Source organism: Halyomorpha halys, unplaced genomic scaffold (genome assembly GCF_000696795.3).
Source record: "Halyomorpha halys isolate HHAL.00 unplaced genomic scaffold, Hhal_1.1 Scaffold126.1, whole genome shotgun sequence".
Taxonomy (NCBI): domain Eukaryota; kingdom Metazoa; phylum Arthropoda; class Insecta; order Hemiptera; family Pentatomidae; genus Halyomorpha; species Halyomorpha halys.
In genome coordinates, this window is record NW_027112074.1 from 1,054,445 (window position 1) to 1,075,547 (window position 21,103).

The 21,103-nt window shown below is 30.0% G+C and overlaps 1 protein-coding gene across 1 annotated transcript in view; it reads right to left on the bottom strand.

Moving 5' to 3' along the window:
• LOC106678164 (guanylate cyclase 32E) overlaps window positions 1-21,103 on the bottom strand; it is a 219,205-nt gene that overhangs the window by 88,087 nt on the left and 110,015 nt on the right. The window contains exons 3-4 of the mRNA XM_067050027.1: window positions 11,492-11,648; window positions 11,060-11,182 (exon numbers count right to left, since the gene is read on the bottom strand). Coding sequence (XP_066906128.1) covers window positions 11,060-11,182; window positions 11,492-11,648 — 280 coding nt within the window. The remainder of the gene's footprint in view (window positions 1-11,059; window positions 11,183-11,491; window positions 11,649-21,103) is intronic.

The window sequence follows — 21,103 nt, forward strand, 5'->3', positions numbered from 1 at the left end:
AAAAAATCTAGGAAAATAAAAATTATGATATTGAGGGTTCGAGGAAGTGTCGTTGATTCAGTAGTTAGACACTGTGCTACTAACTCCAAGCACTCGGGTTCGATCCGGGTATGACAGACAATTATTTATTCTGTCGCTGTAGACGTGAGCCGACCCTATCGAAAAACGCTATACACTTATGAAGAAAAATAGGATCGATGAACACCGCCGATTTCAAACAAGACGATCAAAATAATTAACAGTAGAGGGGAAAATACTTTGGCACTAGTGATAAAGCGAAAGAAGCAGTCTATCGCTATCTCCACGAGTTGAATTTTTTGTCAAAAACTAGATCAGCTTTAGCAAAAATGACTGAATATAATTGATATTTACACCGAAAAATATACCTTTTAAGGTGCATTTTGTTTTGAAAATAAATTTTGTCCCCTCTATTTAAGTAACGTAATTTACAAGAAATGATAAGTTCAAGAAACTCGTTAACATCCTAGATGAATATATAATAACTCAAAGAAACTTAGTTAAAGGCAGCTTATCAAACAAAAAGCGTCTAAGTAGAAGAGAATTAAAACTAGATAATCTATGCTCGAGGCAAAAAGTACAAAGCCTAGGTGACAAGGAGGGCAGGTGGTCCAATGTGCAGATAATTTAGGAATGAGCGTTTAAATCTAATTCATAAATTTCAACTTTATAAGTTGTTTCAATTAATATAAAGAAATTCAAGATATGCATTAAGAAATAATTTTGGAATAACAACATTTAATTCCAGATTTTTTATGGGATTAAAACGATTTATATTTTTTATTGTATTTAATACATCTACTTTTAATTTTTTTTTTTTGAAAAATTGAAAGTCAACGTCTTTAATTTAATTCAAAACTTAAATTCCCTTTTGTCAAATAGGCGTTACTAAAATTTGACACATTTACCCGTGGTACTCTTATGTATAAGAGTATATTAAAACATTTTACAAGTTATGTGAAAAAAATATGTTAATAATTGATGAGTTTTCAAATTTGGATAGATAGGCTTATAATAAAATACTGCTTAATTATGTTGAAATATTATCAATTGTCACTCTAAATTCACTTAATTGCAATTAAGATCTATCCACTTTCCTGATCCTTTCTTATATTGTATAACCGAGAGTTGCTTGTAAAAATTCCGCTAGTCAAAATAATAAAAAAACGATTTAATGATGCACTCAGTCTGCTGCGTTACTTACATGAATACAAAGTACCATATGGCTCTAAAAAATACGGTGATTTAGCAAAACCAAACAAATCTGGAATGTTTCTAGTAAAAACGGATATAAGAGGGTTTGCGTTACGCGATCAACATTCTTTGAGAGAGAAAATGTTTGTAAAGGAGAAATAGGGTTGTTAATTTTTGTCAAAATGAATTTTGTCAGTAATATTGTCAAAGTTCCTGAAGGAAACTGTATTTGTAGGGTTCCAGTTTAGGAGGACTTTCAAACCAGAAATCAAGGAAAAATACACTAAGAATATATGGATCCATTTTTGATTCCTGAAGTGAAGACTTTAACTGTATGAGATTTCTAAGAAGGAGGAAACCATAGCCTTCGCCCTTGAAGAAAACTCTACTAGCAAAAAACTTCACTCAGTTTCGTCAGCTGTGCTTTATTCAACTTTTCCTGGAAAATGAGGAAAAGGAGGGAGCCGATGAATGTGACACTACATTTCATAAACATCATCCCACACAAAGTTCACTACACGTTCTGGTTTTAATAACTGACGGGTTTTCCGGACAAAATGTAAATTTTCCTTTTAATTTCATATTCTCTTTGATAAATAAATAACTGTTCAACTAGTATAAATTGCAAATTGTTGATATTACAATAATATCTTTACGGTATAACATGTAATTATAACATTATTATACATTGGATCTTTTTTAAATTTTATTTTATTCTAATTTCCTAAAAAAAAACAAAAAAAAAACAGTGTATTTACCCTCTCCAAAGCGTTAGGATATAATTTGGTATCACTCAATTAATTCTGGTAATATTCCTGATTCCCACAGAGGATTCAGGAAAAAATATATACTTAGATGCTTATAGAATGAATAAATACCTTGATTTTCTGATTTTTTACCTAATAGGTTTTGTGTCGCGACTCAATTATTTAATATAAGTTCTATAAAGTATTTATATACACATAGGTATGCCTATTATTATTATTAGTATTTCTAAAAGACCCGTGATTAAATTTAGTTTGATCAAGCCTTATCATCTTCCACTGGCTTTTAATAACGAAGCTTTAAGGAGAAGCACCGGGATCTTCCCTTTCCTTCACAGGTGGGAGGAAGAGCTCGGTTTGGAGTTACCCAGGCTGAATGTAAATTGTATAATTAGGAAATAAGATATTATTTATTATTAAGTTAAAATTTTTGGTATAAATTATTACTAATATTATTATTTTATTTTTCTCTCATAGTTTTTACTTTGTTATTATTTAATTTATGTATTTGTAAATATGCTGAGAATGAGCTCTATGATCCATATTAACCTTGTCTCAAAATATGACAAAATATAATATTACAAAATACAAACAAAAGTTTGATTATTATTTTTTTATTTTTCCCCTCTATTTCCTATTTTGTTATCATTTAATTTTTATATTTGTTAATATGCTGTGAATGAGCACTATGATCCATATTACCATTGTCTCAAAATTTGACAGAATATGATATTACAAAATTAAAAATAAAATAAAAAAGTTTCAATAATACCTCTGAAAATATATAAAGAAAAATATATAAAATATTTAGGTTTTTATTTTTAAGGTATCGAAACGAGAAGAAACCATAATAGAATATGAAACAAAAGAAAGCATTATTTTATTTAAATTGAGACATAATATTATTATAATATGGCCTGTTAGCTAATTATTTTAGAAGGACCCCAGATGAAAAAAAAATTTATTTTTGTAACACCAGAAACAATAATAATAATAATAATAATAATAATAAACGTTTATACCAATAATTATTTATAAATACACAGGACTATTAACTTATATCTTCTATTATCTGGCCAACGTTTCAGACATCTGCCCTTTATTTACTATAAAAGCCAAAGCCTTATTTATTATAAAAATACAATAATTTAATAACTCCCCGCTTAATCTGAGGTACCTCTGAGCAGCTCAAGAGAATGAATAATAGGATTTTAACAGTTTAATAAATAATAAAAACTCAATACGACATTCTAGAGACATCATGTGTACATTTCTTTTTACATCCAGAATTCTTCCAAAATTTCGGTGTTAATTTTTATATTCTATGTATCGTATTATGATATAAGGAATATAAATATATAAACAAAAATATTTTCAATATAATTGAATGTGGTTAGTGATTTAGATTTTTTAAAATCTAATTAGTGTATTGATGGGGTCATGGTAGCAACGAGGTAACGGGCCTGTCTACCAACCCGAAGGTTACGAGATCGAGTCCCCGGCCCTATCCGGGATTTTTTCAAGCATATAAATATGCAATACTCACTCACAGCCTTCCCCGGGCATTTGTGAGGTCCGTAAGCCAATGGGTGGCACTCACAAAAATAGGCGTGGGAGTGACGAACCCACCCTAAGAAAACCTCGTCATGAGACGCGTGATGTACTTATTTTCTACGTACATCGCGCGAGGGCTTGGACCTCTTTGGTCTGTCGCGCCAATAATAACAATAATAATAATAATAGTGTATTAGTTTATTTTTAGAAAATAACAATAAAATCATTATTATTAGATAGTTTCACTGAACAAATCCAAATACCAAGAATATTAATTAATCAATAACAAGGGCCAATCACAATATAATATCACAAAAAATAATATAGAATAATGATTCATTACTTGAGCCTGACATTAATTTAGGAATTCTGACTTTATGCAGGAACGATGTTGTAATTTTCATTTTCAATTAATTAGCAGTTAGAACTGAAGTGGAAAAAAAAATTTTTTTTTAATATTTAATTACATTATACATTTCTACTTTTCAGTTCGAATATTTTATGCTAAATTTTTACATGTTCACTTGACTAAACGCTGCTAGAAATTACTTCCCTATTGGTCCGTCGAGAAAAACGACATGAATGTATGTCAAGATAAAATGAAAGACAATTAGTTTCCTTCCAAATATTATTTATTATATCACAAGGAACCTGCAATGTTTCACATTAGTAATTCAAAAGTTTATCAGAATTTAGTTCAGTTTATATCAGTTAGTTTCTTAAGCTTTGGGTTATATTTTGAGCTTGGGTGTAATTAGAAAAGATCTCGGATAATTAGAGCTTATCTTCGATGTTACCGAAGGAGAATAGGTTCGTGATAATCTAATATGATTTCTTAATGTTGAGATATCTCAATAATTGGATTTGAAGTTTTTTTTTTAATTTATTCCAAGTTTGTAAAATAGAGGAATATCTTTATTGTATATGTTAGACAAATAATCATCTAACAAGTTTTTAATTTTTTTTTTATCGCTTAAACAAGTCAACTATAGTTTTATTAACTAAGAAATTATCATAAATAATGACATTCATCAGCAAATCTGACAGTCAAACTCTGAACTCATAAATATAAAAGGACTCGTTTAATGGACTCAGAGAAGCTAAAGTTTCAATATGCGTCATGTGACCGGACATTACTTGAGCGAGTAAACCCAGTACATTCTCTCACTCAGCCTGCAAACTTCAAGTCATAAACATCTCCAGCATTCCACTAAAGCTGGGACATTACTTCTCATACCTTGAACACCAAGGGCCCGAAGCGTAGCATTAGAGGAAGAGACGTCCAGACCTGTATTAACATTAGAGGGAGTGATGTAGCATAGTAAAATGTCCTCATGCATAAGCATAATAATATCCTTTCATGCTATATTATGACGCTTTATCTTTTATTTTATACCATTAAAAGAAAAGTAGTCACTAAAAATGTGAGCAGCACTCAAGCAGCGGGGGAAGGTCAGGGTGGGAAGATTATTTTAAGGATAAACTCCTATATACGAATTTTATTGTGTGCATTCATTACCAGTAAAACTGGCATTTCCAAACCTAACCCATATTCCCTTTATTATAGCTGTCTATAGTACAGAGAAACGTACGAATAGAAAATAAATAGTATAAAAATATAAGATACACCTATAAAGAAATAAAGGGACATATAATAACAGAGTCTTGAATTGATAAAATAAAACGTTGGAGAAAAAAAAAATATTACCACTGAAATTCGATTATTTTATTTATTTATTTATTTAATACCAGATAAGCCTTAATTGTTAATGTAAGAGGTACATTTTTTCAACTAATTGATTATGGAGGGGAGGGGAGAATAGTATACTCTCATACAAAAGACACCCCTAACTATATAAAATGCAATAAATTAAAAAAAAGATATAATAAATAATTCTTAATAAAAGATAAAAGTAAATTTAATAACAAAAACAATGACATTTATGGATTTAACAAAATAAATAATTGACTTCTAATGGAAAAAACCGAATATATGAAAAAGATGAAGAAAAAAACAACAAAGAAATTATGATAAAATAGAATTTTAGAGTGACAAAAACAGAACTGATAAATATAGAAATTATAACAGGATGTCCTGCAGCAGCCTGGGCTTCAGTCTTCGGGATGCGGTAGGGTTTCCCAAGGTGTAGCAAATTCCTACTCCTCCTGTAGGTAATTAGGAGTGGAACTTCTTGAACCTTTTATTGATGTACTCCTCTATTATCTCTATTTGTAATTACCAATGCAATTGGCTGTTTCTTACAAACCCAGGAATATTCACTGCAATTCTTAAGACTTTATTTTGGAAAGATTGTAATTTATTCCTTTTCGTAGAGGATGCCGCTTCCCCAGACTTCAAAGTTATTCATCAGCAGTGGCCTGAGAATTGTTTTACTAATAAGACTAGCTGTTTCTGGTTTTAATTTTGATTTTATATTTAGGATAGGATATAGCATTGCTAACCTCGCGTAGATTTGAAGTAGTTTGATGATGGTATGGTAGTTCCCGGTAGGGAGGCGTTCGAGGTGAATTCCCAGGTATCTTATTGTTTCACTGGCAGGATTCCATTTTACATTTTTACCTCCGAGGATCAGTTTTGGCGGATCTGGTGGGCGTCTGAGAGTAAAAACCTTTGAAGTTCATTTTTTAATAATCACATTAACCATAAGTTTATTGAAGTATTGTTCTAGTTCATTAAGGTGATTTTTAAATTCGACTAAATGGTTTTTCTATAGTAATCGAGAAAAAAATTAATAAAATTGGAACTTAAGGCTCGTTTTTTTTTTTTTTTTTTAATTCATGTCTGTACTTTGGGAAATAGAAGAAAATGGGGTAAATAGTGTAAATACGATAAATTCTTGAAAAAACATGATAAACAAAACAACGCAAAGCTATTACTTGTCGTTTATATTATATTGTTCCCTTTATATTGGAAAACTCTATTTGGGAGCGAGATGACCATTTATAATAACTGAAGTTTGAAGTCATCCAAGGCAATAAGGCAAGCGGAGACAAACCGGGGAATTCGAATTCGATAACCAAATTCAGTATTACAAATAGAATATTTTATCAGAATAATCAAATAAAATTACCCTTACAATTCATTGGTGACAACGTAAAGAAATCGATTTATACAAAAAAAAATTATATATTGGCATACATTTTGACAAGTATTTAATTTTCATTTGACAATTAGAAAATAAACCTAAAAACTAAATCTTTAAATTGCCTAATTTTCTTTAAGCCTTAGATTAAATATATGAATAAATCATAATTTCTATTAACCAGGTCTGTTATATAGTACACTAGAGTTCCCTAACGTTACTCCTCATTCAGCATATCCTGGTATTCACCATATTCGCCCACCGCTCGGCCTGGACAAGGGAAGCGGCTAGAAGACGTCACACAGATAAGCCAATATCTCAATATCTGAGACCCCAAGTCCTGTTATTTCATGTTATCAAAATAAGTATTTAACTTACATACTAACCCATTAGCCCCCTCAGGAATTTAACTTGGTCTATCAAAATATATGTGCTTATTAATAAGCAAAAAGTATCACATTTCAACCCCCCTTTTCCACACTATTGAATAAAATTCAACAAACATTCCGGATACCTAATTCGACCAGTTCCAAAACTGCCAATATGTCTTAATATTTCAGAAAAACTTAAAAGGTGTTAATCTAGTTATTTTACGATTTTTAAAATTTCATTGAGAGGAAAAAAAGATGTTTTTACTATTACTATTATAATATAAGATCATTATACTAACGGAATACCAAATATTTAAAGAAACGTTTAAAAATAAGACGTAAAAGGTTGAGGGAAAGGGCCTGTAACTCAAATGACATGACATTATTTAGGGAAGGAAAAACCTTGGGCAAATAAATCTATACTACCTTAGGGGAAAAATATTTCTTGGCAACGGCGTCATTAATTCGCATAAAAATATATGTAGAAATATTTTCCGGGGCATTTGTCAATGGTGAACTTTACTAACACTTTGTTATTTATACGCATTTCTTATTTGATAGATACCTTTTTTTTTTACACTTGGGGTGAAAAACATTTTTTTTCATGACTGATCTATATTTATTTTATTTTCAAGTAATCTTTATTTTATCTTAAGTATGGTGTTATATGTTGGTATGCTTTTTCACCTTATAAAATTATCTATAGAGCTCACAACAAAAAAAGAATTCTATTCTTTATAATTACACAAGGTTACTAAACTAATAATATACGCACAAAGAAAAAAATGTTTGCTTAACAATTAGTAAATTTAGATATCAAGGTGAATCAAACTTGTCGATATAATTATTTAAATAATAATTATTGGTAAATAATAATTATTGGTAAATAATAATTGTTGAACTTTTGACTTCTATATAGAGCAATTGGTAATTAACTTGACAGGACTTGAGACTTATTATAAGCGAGTGGGTTTAATCCATAAGGCAGTGAAAGGACGTAGTCATTAACGATTTCATTACCTGGGGGAGGTGGGCTTTGGTGTGAGATCGGCTCATTACTCCTGTGTTCCTTTCTCCCTCCCGGGTCCATCAACCAAATTCCCTGGCAGCCCGGTCATCTCAAAAGGGATTTCCATTCTATTCCAGGCTCATACAGCTTGGGCTAATTAAATTTTTACAATGAGGAATTCAATCATTGCGTAACTGTATGGTTATGTCTTAACCCTACAATGTTATTCTTATTTCTAAAACAATTCTCAGGCCACTGCTGATGTATGGCTGTAAAGTCTAGGGAGCGCCATTTTTTATGAAAGTGAAAAAAATTACAATCTTTTCAAAATAAAGTCGTAAGAATTACAGGGGATGCTCATTGGTTTGTAAGAATCAGCATATTGCATCGGGAATTACAAATAGAGACAATAGATGATTAAATCAAAAAAAGGTTCATGAAGCTCCATTCCCAGTTACCTACAGTTAAAGGAGCAGTGAACTAAAACTTGGGAAACCCAACCACAACCCGAAGACTAAAAAAGCCCAAACTGCTGCAGGACAACATTCTGTTATAAGTTCTATCTTTATTAGTTCTGTTATTGCCAGTCTAAAATTTTAATTTATCTCAATTTATTTTTTTTAATTTTATCTTTTCCTTAAATTAATTTTCTTTCTTTTTTTTATTAGAAGTCAATTATTTATTTTGTTAAATCCATAAATGTCATTGTTTTTGTTATTAACTTTACTTTTATTTTTTATTAAGAATTATTATTTAAATCTATTTATTTTATCTTAATTTTTTATTTATAAGATTGTATATAGTTAGGGGTGTCTTTTGTATGTGACTATACTCTCCCATAATCAACTGTTAAAAAAAATGTGCTCGTGGTAAATGTTAATGTACCATGTAAGGCCCACCAGGCCAATCTGGTATTAAATAAATAAATAAAAAAAAAACCTACAATGATAAAACTCAAGGGAAGAGGATGGCTATGTCAATCTAAATCAATTTAGTAGACTTTTGAGAAAATGAAACTCATAAAATATATCGATGGGGGCCTTTAGAAAGGCCGTTTGCATCATGGTTAGGTACCGCGGTCATATTCGAATAGGCACCATAGGTTCACCGAAATGCCCTCTATGCAACGTGGGAGACATGGATAGAGACCATCTTTTAATGTGTATTGGTCTGGAAGATATTTAGCAGGATGCGGAACAACTCAGGTCAAAACTAAATTTGCATTGGGCTGTGAGAGGGAAACTGGCGTTATAGTCTACTTCCTGTGGTGTAAAAGATAAAAAAATATTTGTTGATGAATTTATAAAAAAAAAAAATCCGATGCAAAACGTGGATCACAAACTTTCATTCAGGAAAGTGAACATTTAAAAAAACAAACTAGGTTTTTTTTTATTTCTATAAATATTTGTATTCTAAGATTTCTCAAGTTTCGAATAACATTATCTCGTATTTTATGTAATATCTTATATATAATACCTTCTATCTTGTCTTATATATAATGTAAATTTTTGTTAGAGACAAATTTCTTTGGTAGTTATAAAAAAACACACCTATTTGGTCTCAACACTTTTTTAATATTTAAAACTCTCACCTTTAGAACATTTTCAAGGATATTATTACACTATCACAGCCAAAAACATAGGTTACCAGGCCATATTGCCTGTGTCAACTTATTTATCATTACTCATTAACACATTAACTAGTTTACAGCAGTTAGTATCACATTAACTTATATTTAGGATCAGATTAATTAATTTATAGTCTACTAATGAATTAATGAACTATAATGAATAGTTTAAATTATTCATTTTATGAACACAAGTAACCTTCCTCACAAAGAGACAACTAAGTTCTAAATTCAATTGACTATTCACTATATCAAATAGTAACTTCACATATTCAGTTAGATTTTTTTTAACTTAGTATTGTGAAGTGAAAAGAAAACAATAGTTAATAAAAAAAATACAGAAAGTTTACAAATACACTGGGCAAAGATAGGAAGGTTGCAAATACACCACATTGACCTAGGACCGACAATTTAGCAGTAAATAAAACAATGTCATAACATTTTATGTCATTGGAGAGACAATTAACAAACCACCGTCATTTCTCCACTAAGAATAAACTGAGTTTAGTTGCACAAATTACGAACTAAACGATGACTTATCGTGTCAAGCTTTCACTAATTACATTCAGCAAATATTAGACTCACTATATTATATTTTTTCAATAATTTAAAGGACACTTCATTGGAAAAAAAACTTATAACAACATATTATTATTGCGCGATAGACCGTGGTGGTGCAAGTCCTCGGGCGTATTAGGAAATATATCTCGCGTTTCCTGATGTGGTTTTTTGGTAGGGTGGGTTCGTCAACCCCACGCTTATTTTTTTTTTTTTTTTAATGCCACCCATTGGCTAACGAGCTCCACAAATCCCCAGAGGAGGCTGTGAGTGAGTTTTATAAAATTTTATGCTTGGAAAAACCCCAGTGCCGAAAAAGTCACAACCTTTGGTTTGGTAAACAGGTGCGTTGGAACGCTACTACCGTCTCCCCTATAACAACATAATCTATTTCAAATTATAACTTTTTTTATTCCTGCCTATCACTAGTTTTAAACACGAAATACCGGAATAATATGGAATATTTAACTTGATAATAAATATAAAAAGATAAATCATGAGATACTATTCCGACTGCTGGGTTTCCTTTGTTCACCTAAATCCTTTAAAGTAATTATTGTTCACTTAAGAGTGTAGGTTGTTCTAAAATAAAGAGTAATATTCTGATCCCAATTTCGAACAAAAATTCATCAGAAAAAAAACTCAGAATATTCTTAGGTTAATTCTTTCCTATACTAATAATCCAATATTAGGCAAAATCTACTAATAAAATTTTAATTTGACATTTTCGTTGGCATAACGGTTTTCAGGCAATGTGGTTTGAAAAATTGTTTTCTAGTCATCGAAACACAACTTGAGAAGGTGATCCAAAAGCACACACACATTATATATGTAAATTGTACAGACTATGATTTAGTTACCTGGGTCCAGTTGAAGGCCAAAAGTGTGGCTGCTACTGATTTGGAAATCTGGGTATCCGGTGGTCTCGTTCTTGCGAATGTTGGAAACTGGCGTTTATCACTGGTTTCGTAATGGGTACAATACTGCAACAAAAACTTGGGTTATATACAGACATACGCATATCCAATTAATAAAATGAATATTTACTGCTAAAAAATTATCTTTTTATAGCAAAATCTTTGTTTTTTCACCTATTCATCTGTCCATTAATTTCTTATTCATTCTATTTCATGTTAGTCTAGAACGCCATGAAAAGTTTCGGTATACATCTCTTTATTTTATTAAACGATAGATTATAAAGACTTACTCAGATGGATGTTTATTTTTTTTGGTTTATTACTATGTTTTAATCATTTAAAAAAACTCTCCGTACATATATTCTACTAACTTACATATGATATCATAGGGATGTTAAAGGCCGCTGCCATTCTGGCTTCGTGGATACAGGTCTCCTGAGGGCCGATGTAGCCGGAGACATTGTGAGTCCAAAGCGCCGCCGTCTGTCGTATGCTAGCCTCTTCTTGGCCGTACGTTTCCGCGACCTGGAATCTGAACAGGAATTGCCTTTACTTTTTGTGTTATGATCTCCTCCTTTGAGATTGTGACATGTCGTACATCGACCAACCTACTCGCTATAATTGTCTGTTTAAGAAGTCAGATAAGTAAGGCTACCATGGAGGGCGATAGTGGAGGGTTTTATGCCGTTTTTCAATTTCAGGCGTTTTTAAAATACTAAAATATAGAAAACTATTGAATTTACAGATTTATAATGACTTTAAAATAATGAGAAAAATTTTTTTCTGATTACGGTATTAATCAAATCTCAAAAATAACTTTGCGGAGGATGATGGATCCATTCTAATGATGATGAATGATAATAAAGAATAATAAATATAAGAAGATGGTCAGAGTTGCGGTCAAAAAAAGAACAAATAGTTTAAACTATTTTAATGTCCGACGTTTCGCCCCACTTTGCAGGGCTTCATCAAGCTTCTTCAGCTGTTCAAAGCGAAAACCTGTTCTTTCGAAAGGATAATAAAGAATGATGGATTAATTTGTCGATGATGAAGTAGATTGATATTTCCTAAACTAATACTAAAGATGTAAGCTGTCCAAGATCAAGATTTTCTATTTTTTTTTTCAAAATACTTTGGTTCAGAAATGTCTTTTGGGTCCGCCTGAGAGAACAAGTATTTCCTGGAGTTAAATTGTTTTGTAAATTTTTGCAAATTGTCATTGAAATACCTTAACCTTAACCCTAGTTAGCCTTACCTACGGATGAAACCTACATAACCTAAGATACAGACTGGCACTTCTAACACACTTTCCATAAAACCTAATATGAATTATTTTCATTGCAGTAGTTTCAACCCTTCATATAGCGTCATAACTATTAATTAAAAAAATAATTAAGCAAGGCCTAACAATAAAAAGCTTCGCAGTTTTATCTTAAAAGGGTTTACATTCCTTTTTCCTACCATGCAAAAGCTTTGATTTTTCTGAATAGCAAGAGGCAACCAGATCATATAGCTGGGTCATGTGACATGTATGACAAATATATTACTCCCTAAAAGCCGGCTCAAGGACAGATCTGGTGGAAAACGTAGTGGGGAAAGAGGTGGCTGGGTAAGGACAAGGACACCTTGAAGAGGATATGAAGAAGAGGATGCGAGATAGGAGAGATTGGAGGAAGTCATGAGACCTCCAGGTTCTTGCAGGATCATAGCACCAAGAATAAATAAACAATAGTTTCCTGATAGTATTAAATATAATTCGTTCATTAAGCAACAATCACATATGAATTACCGTTTGGGATAGTAGTTGCATAACAGAAAACCATAACAGGGGGGTCCTTTAAGCGTTTGAATAGTAACTCGATGAGAAAATTTATTTATTTATTTTTTAAATTAGTTCTGGATCGACTCTGAGATAGAAAGAACTAGATGGAAAACCGCAATCTCGATGAAGTGAATATTTGAGATAATTACTTTTTTATGGGAATAAAATGTTAAATAAGTTTATTAAGTACTAAGTTTACTAATTGTTATCTTATTTTCGTTAATACACATGAAAATGTATTGTAATACTTTCAACTACCCTTGTTCGATTGTAATTCGATTTAATATCAAGGTTTATTATCGTAAAAGTTGGAAATAATAGAGTTTTCTCAAAACAACAAGTTTTGGACCTGACATTCAGGAATGATTAACTTTCTTACAGGTAATAATAGATTATGAAGTTAAAGTCAGAACTAAGTTCGATCTGCGGCTTAATGGGGCCGAGATTATTGGGTTACGGAAACTCCATCAAGGTCCACTCGTCGGCCAACCAGTAATTCTAAGACCGAGCAACAAAAGCAGGGTCGACCAACCTGCCTTAGGATCGTTTGCCGTCTCCGACTTGTTCAATCTATCTCTTAGCTAAACTAAATTTAGTCCCACACAACTTCCAGTCCTCACTGGAACAGTACATGGTTGTGGTTTTGTCAACTTTGGGTTATTTTCCGCCCTGGGGATTCCTTGTCTCGGATAGGAAAGTAAAAAGAACTTTTCTCGGGAACTCCGAGAAGAGAACAAGTAACATTTTTTCGATGGGTTGCCTTGTAGGTGAAAATTTCACAAAAGACACATTAATCACAAATACACCCTTGGAGTATTTAAGATTATCTCAATTTTATGAAAAAAATCGATAGATTGTACAATAAGTTAAACAAAATTAAAATACCTCTTCAAATGAAACCGTATAACAAAAGCAAAGTAAATAAATTACATAAAATAACCAAAATTTATGAAGAAAGTATGTATTATATATTCATAATATACATAGTATTAATCACATATAATAATTTAGAAAAAATGTAGATTATGTTAAAATTTATATCTTGGTACAATTTTTATCATACTGAACTAGTATTATTAAACTGTTCACTGGGAGTGTACGATTAATTCCGTAGAACATGTTCTTACTAATATCAATGGACCGGTAGAGTTTTCTGTAGATTTTAGTTTATGAATTGGTTCAATTTTATGCGAATTATATGATAAATCTGCATTGATCCAGTCACAATAAATTTGTATAATTCTTTATTTTTCAACTATCTGTATAAAGGGATAAAGAACTACGGTAGTAGCCCTTGTACATTATTTTACTAACTGTAATATCAGCATTACTAATGTAAACTTTCGCTTTTTAGTTGAATTTATCTCTACACATGCTACCGCATGCCACTGTACAGATGGTTGTGTTATATCCGACTCCAAAAGATATGTTATGTACCCTTGACCAGATGGCCTCGAAATGCGTGTTCAATATAGGTAAGGTAGTTGATTTGATAGGATGAGACTTACGGGGTCACAGCAGCAATGTCCCTAAGGATAGTAACCTCGTCCTATCGGGTACTATTCCTGTACAAACGAAGGAGGTATGTAGGCCTGACGGGTAGCTAGCCGCCGGGTCCTATGAAAAGATAAAAGGTGGAAAGAGGAGGTGATAAACAAGGAACTAGTGTGAAATAAGACTCTTCATATCAAAAAATGAGTTGGAAGAATATAATGAACGTCTTATTTACTGTCCCAAGAGGGTACTGCTTCAGCACCATCATTGGGCTATTGATTCTACTAACGATACCAAGGCAGGAAGAGGCACCACTTGTAAGAACTTTTTTATGATTCAGTATATTCTGTTTGGTAAACTTTATTTATTAAATCAATATATTTACATTTATAATACTGTTTACATGTTTATATATAACATTATAAAATTATTTACATTTTACTGAATAAATGAACAGAACAAATGGCTAGAGAAAACATCGGTAGTACTCCGTGGTCGAACGAACTGAAGCTATTAGTGGGAGGCTAAACAGCCGTATTAGTACAAGAGACCAAGAAGAGAAAAAAGGCAGTTATCTCACCCCAATTTTTAATTACTTTAATGAAAACTATGCATAATTAATAGTCAAAATTGATGAGTCTGCCGAGTATAGGTAGGGGGAATAAAAAATGGCAGCTGTTAAACGATAAACAAAAACTAATTTTTCATTCGGAGCTCTATATTATAAAAAGTAGGAACAACACAAGAAACCCTAAGAGAACGTCATTTAAAGAAGAGTAAATTTGCTAAAATATGAGCCCTAATATTTACGTTAAACAGTTTTAGAGATTTAGCTTCTTAAAAAGCAACATTTCATAAAAATGTTGTATGGGACGTACTGAAAGATCAGTAGTTAGTGAATTTATTTTAAAATTTATATCTTAAAAACCATTTAAGGTACAGATGTTTATTAGCACTCAAATTAAAGCTAGTTTAATGAGCTATAATGTAGTTTATGATGGTTAACTTCGGAGGAATAATAGTTTACATGAAATTTGCTAAAATAAATTGATTTATAGTTGTCCAGACAAATTTTCATTTACCAAATTTATATTTAGAAGTGAATATCATAAAAACTACTACCTCTACGAAGATAAGTGTCATAAACTACTTTATAGTAAATTTAATTTCTTTTATTTTGAGTGTTGGCAGACACATATGTGCATCTTATGGATCTAGAGATATATTTTACCAAAAATCCGACATTTTATACGAACAACAAGAAATTAACATTTTGTGAGTTTATTTTGTCAAATATCATAAAAACTACTACTCCTGCAAAGGTAAACATAATTAAATATTTTGTAGTAAATTGAACTAGCTTTAATTTGAGCGCTGGCAGACATCTGTACGTCTAATGGTTTTTGAAATGAAGTTTTTCATAAATCAAACTTATTGTCCGAACAACTATAAATCAATTTATTTTAGCAAATATCATGAAAACTATTATTCCTACGAAGGCAAAGGTCAGAAACGTCTTTATAGTCCATTAAACTAGCTTTAATTTGAGTGCTAATAGACACCTGTACGTCACATAGTTCCTGAGATGTAGGTTTCTCAAAATAAATTAACTAATATGAATGAAAAAAAAATCTTTCAGGAGATTTTTAAGAAATTTTGCTTTTTAAAAATCTATATTTCGAGAACTATTGCATATAAATAGCTCTTTTAGGCTTAATATTTCAGAAAATTTACTCTTCTTTAACTGATGTTCTCTTAGATTTTCTAGTGTTGTTGGTAGTTTTAAGATATAGAGTTCCGAATGAAAAATTAATGTTTTTTCAAGGTTTTGAAACAGCCCCCATTTTGTATTCCCCCTAGCTATACTTGGCAGACTGAATTTTGACTAGTAATCATACATAGTTTTCATTAGAGTAATAAAAAATTGGGGTGAGATAACTGCCTTTTTTCTTCCCGGCACTTGTATTACTACTAGCGAGTACTATTCGCAGAGCCTGATAGATAACGTCGCTACATCACCAACATACTTCTAATATTTCATTGATTATATATGTATAATGTATTGCATTATATTATTATGTATTCTGTAACCATATAAAAAATAAAGAGGTTTGAAAAAAAAATTTTCATTAAGTGATTCAGGATAAAAAATGATTCTATAATAAATAAAGGAATAAAGTACAACAGTAGTAAAAATACAAAAAAAAAAAAAAAAAATTCCATCATTTATTTTTAACCCTGAACGCCAATTACAATAGTTTCTCTAGCACGGTTAACACAAAAATATTGTCCAACAAGAGATCTAGGATTAATGGTGCGAGTAAGAAAAGTAGTACATCCATTAATATTCTTGTGTGATGCATAAAACATAGATTTACATATTTTTTTTACTAAATGAGCTGTAAATAGATTTGACTCTTTTCCGAATACACTCATTTAGTGGTAACATCTTTACACTATACACTCATTTCATGGTAACAGCTTTACACTATACACTCATTAACCGATTTGAGAAATTATTGTGAATTGTTATTCATTTTAGTTAGTAAAGATGAAGAGTATATACCTATAATTTGTTAAAAATAATAATCACTAAATTACAGAAACCTAAAACTATATTATTTAAATAGCTGTGGTTTCTACAAATTATCAAATTTCATAATTTTACACTATTTTATCCCGTAGTAAGTTAATAATATTATACTAAAATATCGTCCCTCATTAAAATATAACCTGAAACCAGGTAGGAAAGAAAATATTGCTTCAGGATCGAGTTAACAAGCGCAGAGGAATATCGTAAAGTTTAACACTAAAAATCCCCTGTAGGTAAAAACTTTTAAGAGAGAGGGGCTTAAAGCAGGAAATTGAGATTTTCCGAATAATAAATATAAAATAAACTAGAATATTTTAGTTATACACAATCACGGTGCTACTCCTAATAAAATAGACTAATAAATGAACAATTTGACACACATAATGCCTGTTGAACTGATATTATATTCTATTATGGACTTAAATTGAAAATATTTTACGGTATTGAAATAATCTTTTTTTACTTTAGATTATAGGCGAACCTGAGCTATTATTAAATAATTAACAACTATTTTCAAAATTTAAATATTAAAAAAAAAACAAAAAAAAAGTCAATTTTCATGACATGAGTCGTTTACGTATGATTGTTCCTATTTATAGGAAGTATGTTTGTATGTTTATAAAAAAAAAAATTATTGTGATGATGATGAATTGTACATTTATTTGTAACAATTTTAACAACAATATTATAACTTATAATTTAACATACCTTAAATATAAATTTACACCTCACTTGGGAAAGTAAATATTTTATATGAAGAATGGCTATCTTTTTAATTGTTTGAATTATTTATTTTTTATTTCAGCTTACTTCGGATATAATGAAAAAAAATCGCTTATTCTCGGTACTTATTGATATCTGCATTAATAATATATATACAATTATTATAATATATAGACATTGATAACTTTTTTTTTTTACTATGAAATAAATTTTTGATGTTCTTCAGGATTAGTCTATAATCACGATTATTCGAGCCATTTCAAGAGGTTATTATAGTTATGAAGAACACTCAGTTGTAATGTTTGTAAGTTTTAAGTTGTGAAAGAATTGTAATATTTCTATTTGTTGTCGATAACTTTTATCTTATAAATTTTAGTGTTTAATAATTAGTAAAAACAAAATAAACTTTTGTTTTTCTAAGCAGTTTTTTATTTTTTTTAAACTTTTGTTGTTTTATATGTACATGTACGAGATTCTTGAGGTTCAGACAACAATAAAACAATAGACTTTATAAGTTTGAATGAGTAAGAAACCCAGATAAAAAACGTACCTGCTTCCTCAATTAATAAAAAATAGATCCCCATTGCATAATAAATACTTTTAAATAAAATAAAAAAGAAACAAGAGAGTTAGTATCCATTAAGAGCCCTGAAAATACATTATTTTGTTATGTTGGTTCAAGAACCCAATATATTGAGGTTTTTATGAGTCAGTAAAATTTCCACTTATCCCGAAGTTTGACTTTTAATGAATCAGTTTAGGTTGTTTTTATGCTTAAATCAACTTTTATTAGGGCCTTAATTGAATGTGGCCTAAAAATGATAATTTTAATTAAAAAAATTTTTCCATGTAAGTCTTTAAAACTTTTTAACATTCTTAAAATATTAACTGTTTAAAAATAAAATTAAATACTTTTTTTTTAACAGATAGTGTACTTTTATGATGCAACTTTAAAATTGAGACAATTAAAAATAGAATGTTCAATTTCTAATAAATATTTTTCATATGGTTATAATGTAATAGCAATTATTCTGTTGCTGGGAAAAATCCTTTTTTACTTCTCAACCTAGATAGGAAAAATATTAAAAATGTGAGAGAATGGAAAACTTGGAAGATGAGCTCGTTTTAGCTTAAAACGTAAACTTTAATAAATAATTTAAATAGTAAAAATGTTTTTGAATTTGATCTTGAAATTTTATAATTGATGCATACATGATGTTTTGTTTTTGGATAGAAAATTATTTTATTTTTTACAAAACAGTTAAAACATAACCAAAGCTAAAAATTCTTTAAATATTCATATGTTTAATAACGAAATATTATTTTTATATTTTATACATATTTTCATGAATATGGAATATAATTAGTAAACCTGTTTTTAAAACCATTGTTCATGTAAAATATCATTAATTTAAAACACGTTTGCTGAGGTATTGGGGTACATAGGTTTCTTAAACTTCATCAATATTTTAATCTTTTTTTCATGATCCTTTTTATTTTCAGTAAAATAGTTTTGCTCGAAATTAACCTTTTCAGAAAATTTCTATTTGGTAAATTATTAGCTCTAGTCGGTCTTATAAAGAAATATAAATTGTTTTGATAATAAAATTGGATACATTTTTTTTATTTAAACAATACCTAAAAATGTTTTTACTAGCTCAACTTTGAACCAACTAAAAAAAAAATGTACATATGCATATGAGAGAAGCGGATGAAATATGCAAATATAATCCTATAAACCTATTTTAAAATAACCCCAACTACCGCTCAAGGCTAAACCAGAAGATTTTTAAAATTTTATAAATTATAGGAAAAATAGGTAAGTGAGGATTGTGGAATGAATTTGATATCAAATTTAATACACTGATTTTTACTGGTCTATTTAGAAATATTGGTGGGTCAATGAAAATACGTTTTTGCATGTGTAAGGGGAAATATTGGTTAGAAACTGAGTAGAAAATTCAATGAAACTGATATCATAAATTTTAAATTTTATTACTAACCCGCATAATCCCTAAGTATTTTATTGAATTTGTAAAAGAAGTAGTAGGTGATTGCCGAAATACAAATTTGACTATAGACTGACTCGGAGCCCAATGAAGTTAAGAACCGTGTTCAATGAATTTAAAAACGTAAAATAATGAGGATATACTAATTTTAACGGCTAAATTATATCACCAATTTAAATAAAACTGTTCAATATTTCGGCTAATACACAATCTTCAGGAACAAATTTAAACTACAGATTATAGGACATACAGACACAAACTTCCTAGATAGAGGTTATGAACGGTTTATCAAGCCGGCTATGAATATATGGACGTCTAAAGGTGCCTCTATACGTTCGCCAAACAATGGCTAATTTGCGTTTGCGCAAGCTTGTGAATGGATTATTTGGATTGGCTGGTACGAGTTCTGAATGTGTGGCCGACCAGTTGAACGTTAGGTTTTGGGCACAAATAAGCAGCTTGTGCTGTATCCACGCGTTTGTTTCGGAACTACCAACAGATAAATATTCCAGCTCTCCAAGTTTAAATTAATTCAAGAATTTTCCCAACCTTCAGATTCAATAATTAACTCTTGCTTAAGATTGTATATTTTAAAGTTCTATTGTTTCGTTGTAGACAAATTGTTATAAATCTTGTTAATTAACTTCAGCACTTTATTTAACCTAGCATTAATATATATTTATGAAGACATTATATGTCTGGGAAATTAAAGTAAAAAGAACGAAAATTGAATTTATAGGTTATATAGTATTATTTATATGAATTTTTATCATCTACTATGGGTAGACAAACCTCTTTGAAAATTGTCTTTTTTGTTTTTTCCCAATATACCGTCAGAGGATAACAATGTTTTACAATTTAATTGATACACAACGTATATCAGTTTTATCTTTATTTTTGGCGTATTGATTCTGTAATTTATCATTTTTTGTTAGCCTATAGAATTTATTTACTAGGGCAATTTTAATATGTGTACCAGTGTATTATTATAACTGATGCCTATAGACATATATTTAAAAAGTGTGTTTTTGTTTGTTATTGGTTACATTAAGGTTTTAAAAATTATTACCATTATTATCCCGCTCTACATGTATAATTTGCTTCTAACATTATTTTATTATATAAAGTGGCTAGCGATTTTTCAATAACATTTCAAAAACTTTTGTTTTACTTTTAGGTAAATGTTGTACATTACTTAATTGTATTGTTATGCTGATGAAATTCTTAGTAGTAGTTATAATTTGATTTATATCATGACTACTACAATACTTAAATGTATGTTTTTTGCATGTTACCATGAATTGATTTATATGCCAACTATATTAATTAATTTATTAGTATGTATG